Source organism: Zingiber officinale, chromosome 1B (assembly GCF_018446385.1).
Source record: "Zingiber officinale cultivar Zhangliang chromosome 1B, Zo_v1.1, whole genome shotgun sequence".
Lineage (NCBI taxonomy): Eukaryota > Viridiplantae > Streptophyta > Magnoliopsida > Zingiberales > Zingiberaceae > Zingiber > Zingiber officinale.
Window position 1 is genome coordinate 156045218 of NC_055986.1, and position 11642 is coordinate 156056859.

The 11642-nt window shown below is 34.2% G+C and overlaps 1 protein-coding gene across 3 annotated transcripts; it reads left to right on the forward strand.

The window, feature by feature from the left end:
* Positions 1–3324: 3324 nt before the first annotated feature.
* LOC121985875 lies at positions 3325–5469 on the forward strand. Of its 3 annotated transcripts, none has more exons than XM_042539588.1 (2): positions 3325–4155; positions 5332–5469. In XM_042539588.1, the coding sequence occupies exons 1-2, from the start codon at positions 3364–3366 to the stop codon at positions 5338–5340; spliced, it is 801 nt and encodes a 266-aa protein (XP_042395522.1). In that variant the 5' UTR covers positions 3325–3363; the 3' UTR covers positions 5341–5469. The 3 variants fall into 3 exon arrangements, with proteins under 3 accessions (XP_042395522.1, XP_042395515.1, XP_042395530.1); XM_042539581.1 differs by lacking the exon at positions 5332–5469 and adding an exon at positions 4843–4967; XM_042539596.1 differs by lacking the exon at positions 5332–5469 and adding an exon at positions 4432–4736.
* Positions 5470–11642: the final 6173 nt, after the last annotated feature.

Sequence of the window (11642 nt, forward strand, 5' to 3'; positions counted from 1 at the left end):
ATCTATTTTCATTGTAGATTTGATATTTTTTTAAAAATCAAATCGGTGATGAAAAACTATTTTTGTCGTAGATTCTGCAACGAAAATAGGGTTTTGTTGTAGAACCTGTTTTTGTCATAGAATTTGCGACGAAAATAAATTTTCATCATATAATCTGTGATAAAATAGTTTTTCGTCGCATAATTGATTTTTTTCCATGCAAACTTGCGATGATTATTGCCATGAAAAAAAAAATTTGTTACAGATTTGCTACGAATATCCCTTTTCGTCGCATATTGTAGATTTTGAAATTTCACGACGAGTTATTTTTCGTCACAAATTTATAATGAATTTTGCGATGAAAAATAAATTCGTCGTAGATTCTGTGACGAATATGGATTATTGCATTACAAAATTTGGCAACGACTTATTCACGACAAAAACCTTTTTAATGTAGATTTCGTCGCAAATTCATTTTGTGACGGATTTATTTTTAAAATTCGTCGTAAAATTTATAGCAAAATGCTTATTTTCTCAGTGTATTATTCTTATCATAGATTTTGATTATGCTCCTAAAATTCACCTAAATGATAATTTAATCAAATTAAACTAATTTAAGAGCGAAGGATCATTAAGTACTTTGGCTAAATGTACTTATGAACCTACACTACTAATATGATCATTAATAGAAGACTATATTTTATTCTCTGGTTATTTGACGGTCGACAAATATCTAGGGTAAATATAATCACTTTTTTACTATAACTAATAAAAGATTATAATTGTTTTTAAAATGCCTTAGTGATAATCTAATCTAATTGAGTCAATTTGAGTATGCAAGGATCATTAAATATTTTTAACCAAAGTATGTGATGATTAGGTTAGAGATGTGGATTATTATGATATTGTACCGAGTAAAGATTCATAATCTTTACCTTATTATATTGATTAAAGTGGAATCATATTCCAACAAAAAAAAAAGGCAATAAGAAATTATGAATGAAGTAAAAATCATAAAAAAAAGAAATGATTAAAAAAACAATAGCAATAGATAAGTTCAATTGAGCATTTTAATTAATTATTTATTTTAATGAAGCTCTATAGGACTATCAATTAGGGTACGTGTTGTTTGAAATAGATAATTCACAAAATTGAAATATATAAATTGTAAATACTGACAGTGACTTAAAGATGATCTTGTGTTCTCATCGGAAGAGGAATCACAAAATCAAAAAACCTTTCTCTATTTCACAAACCAAATTCCTGATTAGCCGGATGTTCTTCTTCTTTCCAAAAGAAGCAAATCTCACGCGAAGAATTTTCCAGAACTTATCCTCTCTCTCCCTTGTTCTTGCACTTGGACGCATGCCTTATAATAAGGGACTAAGGGAGAGTAGTGGGGCAGACACTGGCATTGCAGTTACAACTGCAGTCCAGTCCCCCACTACCAACGGTATGAATAACTTTCAGCTCTCGCATCACCTAATTCAAATGGATTGTGATGACCAAATCGGGCTTGTAACCTCATTGCAATCGACAACTATTGCCATTAGCCAACAAGAATCTTTAAAACTAAACAATGAGGACTTTTGCCTATGCCGCATATACGTGATGGAGGACTAACTTAGTCGCTACCATCAATATGGACGACTAAAGTTGTGTTCAATATGGTCAAACCCTATCCGTTTTGGGAAAGAATGTTTAGGGTATAATACTCTTTTCAATATCCTTTTCCAACACAAATTCGTCATTTAATTGATAAAATTAAACCTCACATTCAAATATTACTAATAATGGGAATAGTCTAGTTTTAATTTTTCTAAATAATTTTTTCTACCATATTAGAACAAATTAAAATAATACAACAAATACAAAAATTATTTGAATATCTCTTTATAAAAGTTGCATAATTTTTTTATCCAACCCTTACTTGTCCACCCTACTTCAATATGTCATGGAACATAGCGCCTTGATGAGAGGAAGGAGGACTATAGGCAACAACAATGGCATAGGAGGTGGTAATGAGAGTGTGGTTTGCTTCTAAAATAATGAGAATTGAAACATTGTATCTTATTTTTATTTATATTGATAGTTCTTAATATACACACTTAAAAGGTCGGTCTCTAAAATATTCATCTTTATTGGAATTTGAACTTTGATATTTCTTATTTATTTCCCCAAGTGCTTTACCATTACATCGCACTTGTGGGGGTTAAGTTCGCCTTCTCGATTGATCTCTAACAGAACATTATGACTACTTACTATCTATAAGTGATGAGTTCCATAAAAACTTTTGCGAACAAGTTACCATGAAATCCAATTATCATCTTTTGTATCACAACGATCACGATGTGCCATTAGGATTTAGATTAATATTCACCGTAATAGGACATGTCAACATTCCTAAGTCATGTTGAATAAAAGATCAAACAACAATTGAATTTCACTTATTGAATAGTTGTGATATCTCCTAGAAGTCGATCACATTTTATATACCCAAGGTGATAAAATTGAATTATCATGTGGATTTAAATATACTTTTAATATTGCACAAAAATAAAAAAATGCACCATCTTAATTTTTATTTATTATCAAAATAATATCCTATCTCATCTTAGTTCATTTTTATTCTCAAAAATATCATGGTGTTTCGATATTGTTGTAACAATTATATGATTGTAATTGCTACATAGTTATAGTAGCTATAATCTTATAATTACTATAACTATTTAGTAATTATGATTTCATAACTATTATAATTGTATAACAATTTTGATCCCATAGTTATTAAAATATAATATGACCAATGTTGATAAGAGACGAAGAACTGTCTATGTTGTAATAATTAGAATTTATAGCTATTAAAATATGATATCATTAGTGTTGATAAAAGAAGAATGAGTTGTAATAAGATAGACATTGTTTTAATAATAAATGATTTTTTTTTTTACAATACCAATAAGAAGATGCCCTTATATTTTACCTTTTAATATTTTTAAAAGCCTAACGAGTCGAAGGTGGAGAAATCCATATCTATACCTCATTCGGATTTTGTTGTATGTTTTTCTTACTAAATACTATAATGTTTTTTACTATATTAGTATTCTTAAATTATAAATTAAAAATTACAAATTCATTCATGGATTATTGACCCAACAACAATAAAACCTATCAAAGGTGGACAACAGTACAAACTTTTCTGGCTCTCGGGTTGACACACATGGTAAATACATTCCACATGCACAGAAGATATCACCATTCGATGCCCTATTGGTGGAGGTAAAACTATTGGTCAACGGGTTGACGAAATTGCGTTGGAAAAAGATCAAGTGGCTCGAACAGGTCACATCTCGCTCCATTTCTTCTCCATTTCGTGGCTTCTTCATGGAGGACGGCGACGACCAGCTGCAGGAGGAAGCATCCCCTGTTCTCTCCTCGATCGAATCCCTCAATCCTCCTCTGCTTCCAGCCTCCATCGGATTAGGGTTCGTCCTCGCATCGCTTGTCCTCGTCCGATCGCAGTCCCTCAAACCCGTAACCACTGCCATCAAGCTCGCCGACAACGCCATCAAGGGCACCCAGGTGCTCTCCTCCCCTTCGCCCAAGTCGCTCCTCCTCGCATCCAAGGCCATCGTCAAGGGGTACAGGGCAACCAAGCGCTTCGTCCCCGTAGGATTCGACCTAAAGTTTCCGCCTGCGGAAAGGGCTAAGCTCAAGGCTTGCCTCGGCGCCGCCAGTTTGCTCAAGCACACCAGATCCCCGCTCCTCGCTGGTGGATCTCTGGGGGTAGGGTTTCTAAAAGGCGGATACAACATCTCGAAGAACTGTGTTAAGGTGCTCGAAGGATTCATTGGGCTGCAATTGAATTCAGCGGTCAGGGAGGGCATCGATGCGCTGGGCTTGGCTGTTAGGGTTGCCACTGTTGGGAAGGAAATAAAACGCTTGCTTTTGATTGAGTGGCAGAAGAGGACACAAATTGAATGCTTGATTCTTGGAGGAGACTCGAGACCTGGAGTTCGATTGAGTTACGAAAGATGCAATTTTGATCGATTTCACATAATTGGTGGCGATTTTGGCGCTCAGAATTTCCCATTCATGGGGAAAACTCCGTTGGATGAAATGGATTTAGAGATGCATCTCTCTGAGCTGCTTTGCTTGTCAATTCCAGTATATGAGGTAATCCCCATGGGCATACGTGTAGTTAATTCATAGTGTTCCTTTTTCAATAGTTGCACAACAAAGTAATATGGTTCCAGTTTTGATATCAGTATAAGCTTGAAGTTATTTTTACATCTCGAGTAATTGAGAAATGCTTCTGTACAGTGGCTACAATGTTCACCTTTTCAGTGCTTGTTATACAAATATATAGTTCCAATTGTTATATGAGTATAAACTTCTAGTGTTTGAGTATCTCTTGTGACTGTAAATGATTCTGAAATCTCTGTATGATAGATACTATGATCGAAGGACCTCTTGTCGATACTTGACCTTTCATCATTGTGAGAAATCTGATCTTATTGGAGGGAATTGCTTAGCTTTTGGATATTAATTAGTGCTTCCGTAGTAAAAGTTGAAGGCAAGACAATTCAACCCAAGGTGAACACGTGAGCAAGACTATGCCTTAGCTAAAAGAGACACATGAATAAATACATAAATCTCAACAAGTGAGATTCTAAGTTTCTGCCGCGAGCAGCAAAGGCAAAAATGCATGTAATATCGAATCGAAAGTACAATAAGAAAACATGTCATCCTAGTCATGGGCAACACCACATTTCACTGCTGGTGTTATTAGCTGCTTGTCATTATGTTGCAGACGTGGTATTACTTTACTGCTGTTTACTCACTCAATTGTTTTGTTTCCAGCTCTTGCTTCCTTTTTGCTCCAGAAATCGTTAGTACGGTCCCAAAACAAACAAACAAACAAAAAAGACATACGCTACCTACAACAATGAAGCTGATAGGCAAGACTCCACCACCATTCCATGACTTTCTGTTGGTTTTCTTTCCCTCTGAGTTTTAGTATCAAATAACTGGAGGTGTTGATACAGACTGACTGATATAAAAAGACATACACCATGTACAAAACTGGGCAATACAATTTGAGTTGCTCTAGTACACAGGAATCCACCACCAATCCGGTATATAAATTCCTCCAGTGGCTCAAACTCAGTAATAACAATCATAAACTACCGTGAGACACTATCTACCAATCTAAATTAAAGTCTTCGTAAGATCTGGAATTGGACTAGAATCTTAAAATCTACGATCTGATCTTACACTTTCTCACTATTTCTATGGAGGGTCTCAATCACAATAATCTTAACTAAATGAAATGAATTTACCCTTTTGTAGATTTTTTGAAGGTGGATCGATGGAACAGTTGGTTGAGGGTTACTGCAAAAAAGAAAGAACCGAGGAAATAGAAACTCTTCAGCTAAATCGAATCTGAGTAAAACGCATTGCATAGTATATTTCTCTAGTGAAATAAAAAATTTGAAAAGTGCACTTGTGCTTCTGAATTTATCCAGTGAGCCAACCAGGGGAAGGCCGACCACCTTGAGGATTAGTTTAGCTCAAGGCCAGTCTAACTTATATTCAAACTCTTGGGGATGCTTCTTCTACCTTTTAAAAGTTTATGGAATTTGGTGAAACTTTGAATTGGTTTTATCAAAATCCGACTATAGGTATTTACCATAATATATAGAGAGGAATATAATTATAAACGTCAGTTTCAGAACACATTTCCCCAATGTGCTGATAGAGCACTTGGCTCCAAGTATCAATTACTTTATTCCTTCTGAAGAGTTAACATTTATTATGAAAAATTTAAACGAACTACAGGGAAGGCTTATTACTCTCTTCACATTAATAAACTTTGGACTTTTAAATCAACTATGGATCCATGATTTGGATTCCAAACAAAATCTTCTTTACAAACTCGGTGTGATCCTTCAACATGATATGGAAGAAAGAGAGAGTGTTCTGTCCAGAGAAAATATTTTCTAAAGTTTTTCCTGTCTAGCTTTTTTTAATTTCAAGGGATCAATAATTCATTGACCTTTGTGCTCTTACTTGTACAGCAACAAAGTCACTGATATTTTCTTGGTGAGAAGTAGGCTGTGAAGAACTTTCACTTAATTCAGAAATACTGGCTGCCAATAAGTATGATTTATCTGGCTGGATTTTAGGGTTTATCTTAGCTCTGAGTGCGTCAAGAGCCTCCTCCAAGGAATAAAATCCTTTATAAAAAGGTTTATCACAATTGTAAATGACGACTATAACCTCATCCCGAGTAAATTCCTTGCCTGAGTTTCCAAAAATATAGCATAATATGAAAATTTCTTTTCAATCGGTTTATATATATTTCTTTCCCATCAATTTCTAGACCGGTGTGTCCAACAAAAGAACCAAAGCATGTGAAACTTCAGAAAAATATGGATGTCAATGTCAACTCCTATATACTTTTCGAAAGGTACATATAAACATGGACACATATGAACCACCAACAATTAAAGGAAGAGTCATTACTCCATTCCTTTTAATGGACTATGGTTTGCTCTACAAACTATGGGTACATGACCCTGACTCTCTCCAGGACTTTCCAAAGAAACTTGGACAAATCATAGCTATTGCCCTAGAAGAGGAAGAAGCATTTGTTGTCTGCACGTTTGAAAGCTCGCCTCCAGAATGGGTAGGTCTAAAAATTGAGCCTGCTAGACAGCTTATCGAAATAGATATTGATGGCCTCAATGGTCGGCAACCAGAATTTGATCATTATACTTTTAATTTTGATATCGATTGGGAAGCTTTCTCACCATTACCAGACCAATTGAAACATTGGCGAGCTTCGGTCCAAGGGGCTAAGTGGTCATGGGATAAATTCAAAGATCCAAATGAGTATCTTCTAGCAGGAGAAACATATACAGAAAAGATCTACTGACCAAGAGATATGGGCACTCGATTCCTTCCATTTTCATTTACAACACAACATTCAATTCTACTACAGCATTATCAAAAGAAGGCTGACCGATGTGCCACTAAAAGGCTGGCAAGTTCTGCTCTGACCTCCAGAGCTTACAGAGCCTCCTTAGCCAGATCACTTGTTGGTGGTTCATATGTGTCCATGTTTATATGTACCTTTCAGAAAGTATATATGAGATGGCATTGACATCCATATTTTTCTGAAGTTTCACAAGCTTTGGTTCTTTTGTTGCATTTCAATTTGGGGTTGCTTTCTCCTTCATATATGATTATCATCCCCTTTGGGACTTGTTCTTGATGTAATATTTTTAAGGCTTCACATAGTTCCGTAAAGGTTTGGAAAGTAGAGTCCTCTGCAAGACGTCTTATGTATATGGAGATCTCATCTGGAATAATGGTGAGTAGGCCCAGTAGAACTGCTTCCGAATTTCTTTGTCTGGAGGTAGCAGCTGCAGCAGTTCTTAATTGTCCCAATGTTAAATAATTAGGCCTATGAACCTTAGGCTGTGCAGTATTTGAAAAGGTTGTAATAGCCTGTGCATATGTTTTTTCAAGTTTTTCTTGGGCTTTTTCTGGTTGATATGTTTTCATAGGTGATTTGCCCCCTGTTTTTAGTAGAGTACTGATAAAGAAATTGGGCCCAATGACTGTTCTGGCAGAATCAAAAGCATCTTCTAATGAGTAGAAACCTCGAAATGAGGGAGTTGCACATCCTTGAATAGCAATTGTAACTTCTTCCCAGTCATAATATACTCCTGCTTGGGAACCTGAGTAAAGGGTGTCTTGATTTTCAAAAATGAATCGAGCTATTCTGGAGTAGCTCCGGGTTCGAATATATGAGAATCGTCCAGAAGTGTACATGGTAAAGATGTATAAAGTATTAAATCTCTCTATATATAAATCAGGGGCTATGATAAAATTGTTTAATGAATTAAATTACTTCCGGGCACAACTTTATCTAGCCCTGTTTATCATTTCAGATTGATGGTTTGTGAGTGGGTTTGAGTTAGAATAATTAGGAGTATTTATGTGTAATAAAAAGCAAATGTAATGGCATCTGCTTTAAAATTTTCAAACAAGAGTGAGTGAGAAAAACTAAAAGTTAGATACAACTTTAGGGAATTCTGCTTTATTTTTATCCTAAATTAAAAAAAATATTTCACCAATCCCCCCACCAATATTTAATTAATTTAACTTCTATTTTTAATTATGTTTACTAAATGTTCCAAGCATTTTTTTTTCATTATATTTCTCTAACCTCATAGTCATACTAATAACGTTGTGTTGCCATCTTCACAGTAAACACCCTTAATTGTCTTGTTTTATAATTCAAGTATGCAATTCCTTACTAATTCTAAAAGTGATGAGTCCGGTTCATATAAATTCTCTACCAACCATCTAAAATAAATTCAGAAATATGAACACCTTTAATTGTTCTTCTTCTTCTCAACCTTTTAAAATTTGCTCAATCTAAAATAATCTTCATGCTCATCTATGAAGTAGACATGATTGCTATCCGATTTTGAATTGGACTTAATTTGGGCCCATAATTGGGTTAACAAGTCAGGTACCTATTGACCTAGTTCTCCGACTAGAATCGTAATCGACCTGGTCCCTTGTTGGTCTGGTTACAGTTCTAACTCATAAAAATTGTCGACCCGTCAGTTTGGTTCATCGGTTCAATTTATATATATAGATAAAAATTGGTTAAAAAGAATGATATTGCCAAGACTTGAACCTTACCCCTTTAACCTAACCAATTAGGCTATAAATAATTGATATTTTTTATGTGTTAGTTAATTATTTAATAATAAATCAATAATTATCTTTTACTATATCACTATTTTTAATATTTTTTTTTAAAAAAAATAGAAGAGTTAAAATATAATTTTCTTCAAATATGTAATAGGTTGTTTATACTAATATGATTTAAAATCTATAGAGGAGTAAAAACAATTCCAACCATTAGATGGTTCTGATCGTTAGGGAGAGGAAAGTTATTATTTTTTTTATAATGATTTTTAGTAATGACAATTCAGAATACTCTTATAAAATCATAAGGGACACATAGACAATTTATGTAAGTATAAACCTTCTTTATATATATTTTTTATAGAAAGTTTTTATTTTTTTTACAATGATTTTTACTAATGACAATTCAGAATACTCTTATAAATTCATAAGGGACACATAGACAATTTATAAGTATAAACCTTCTTTATATATATATTTTTATAAATTTATAATTTTTAAATATTTTAAAATAATATTAATTTTGAACTGTGACGAGCCATGAATCTAACAGTGAATCAACAATTTCGAACCATGATTCATAATTATCTTTTGTGATTAAGAATCGTTCTATTAGGAATTGTATGAGTTTGAACCGTCGAATACTTTTGAATCAGGGTTGAGTCTAATTTATATGTTATGTGGTAGATGTGAAACTATTACGTTGTTAGTCTCTAGGTTTAAAATTGAACTGAATCGAATTGAACTGATAGAATTAATTGAAAATTGAATAAATCATTTTTTAATCAACCAAACCGATCAGATTTGTCAATAAAAATGGAACAAACTAGTTAACTCGGTTAAAAATTGAATTAACCAATTTTTTTTACTAATGGATTTGATCATAACAAAAATTGGTTTTTTTATAACTATAATTCATGGGAAATTTTTTTGTTTGATTTTGTATATTTTGGTTTATTCGGTTTAACTGAATAAGAAAATTAAAAGTTGAAACTGAATCGAAAAAATTGATATTTTTGAAAAGAAACTAAATTACTAAAATAACATAACTGAATTTTTAAATTAGATCGATTTGTTTAGTTTAATCGAATTTTTACTTTCCCTACCTCTAGCACGTCTCCACAAAGACATAACTATAAATCCACCCTTGAATCCAGAGACATCCTTGTCTTCATTGTCATTGGAAGAACCTAAAGATCAAAACACCAATCAGTCGTAGGACATGATCTTTCGTAGGGCAGCAACTTTGTAATCTTGATCCGATGGGGAAAGCAAGAAAGTTGTTTGTCTCCTCTCCTACAGGGATCATACCCATATATACATATAAATCCAAACTCGTTACTACCCACTAATGCTAACGGTAACAGACTAATGATTCTACACATACTGAGTCCATGTCCAATATCACAAACCCATGATTCAACATAAAGACAGTTGTATGCCTCCTCTCCTATTGGGATCACACTCATATATACATATCAAGCCTAAATCTGTTACTACCCATCAATGCTAACGGTAACGGACTAATAAGTTATACACATAGGAGTCAACATTCAATATCACAAACCCATGATTCAACATATAAATTAGACGGTACCACGATCATAAAGACGGTTGTAAAATCCTATCATTTGGTATCAGAATCACAGGTTAGGTTGTCGCTAATTGTACAACATTAAGATATCGACAATTTAGGTCTGAATGCATGTGTGTTGTGTTAGATCTTGATATATCACATTTAAATATGCATGTTTGTTGAGTTTCGGTAAATGAGAACTTTGGATTTAAGTTCTTCGTGAACCCAAATCTTGAAGAACAACGACGGTCCTAAAATCATCACAATTTTTTTTAGAAAAACTTATACTAAAAATGTGTGAAAACGTGAGAAAACTGTCATTTTTGGCACATCACTGTCGTGTCGAACCACACGGCCAGGCTGTGTCGCACGCTGGATGGGTTTTGTCCATCCCCAAGTGTCGGCCATGACCATGTTGGACAGCACGATCAGGCCGTGTTGACCGCTGTTGGATGGAATTTGGCTGTGGCTGTGGCCGTGCTGGACCGAACACGACTGTGTTGCACAACAAGGCTAGGCCACGTTAGGTGTTGGACACATTGAACACGACCGCACGTTGAGCACCCAAACACAACCGTGTTAGGTGCTAGTTGTTGCTCCACCACTTGGTTTTCCACTCAAAATCACTTGGAAACCATTGCTGGTAGTGATTTAATTGATCAGCTAGTTCAAATGGAGCTAACAATTGATTGCTGGTTTGCAACGCTCGATTGTAGGCCTTGAGGTCAAGTACAGAATGACTTACTCGATTGTGGAGTTCGACCGTTTGATATAAGTTGATTGCCATAAAGCAACAGTCGAGTGTTGATGCCAAACTTGTGCATCTAAGTTTTTTCGATCGATTTTTCTATTCAATTAAATATTCTAGTATTTTCTTGTGTCTATTCTACATGTTTTACTAAATTAAACTTATATGCTAGCCCAAAGGAAGACATTTTAGATAGATTTAGTGTATTTTGTATCAATAAATGTATATCTATACTAAGAGTGATTGACACAAAGAGAAGTCATTCTTAGGCTAGATATATTGTTAATGTAGCTGACTATAAAGACATGGTATTATTATGTGGATCATGCGTAAGATATATCGCCATAAAGAAAGACATGTTATATGGTTGATTAAGGAAATAATGAGCTATGGTTAGAATTCAAATAACCAAACCTAGCTCATATTTGGTAACATTTATGAGTGATGCACATGATATGTCAACTCAAAGGAAGGCGTATTCTGTGACTGATTATGATAGTCTTGATCTAGAGTTGGAGAGTATTGCTAACAAGTTACAATTTAATCCAAAGATTAATTAGAATATTGTGTTTGACATCTCATGAGGGCCTATGTAATGCATATATT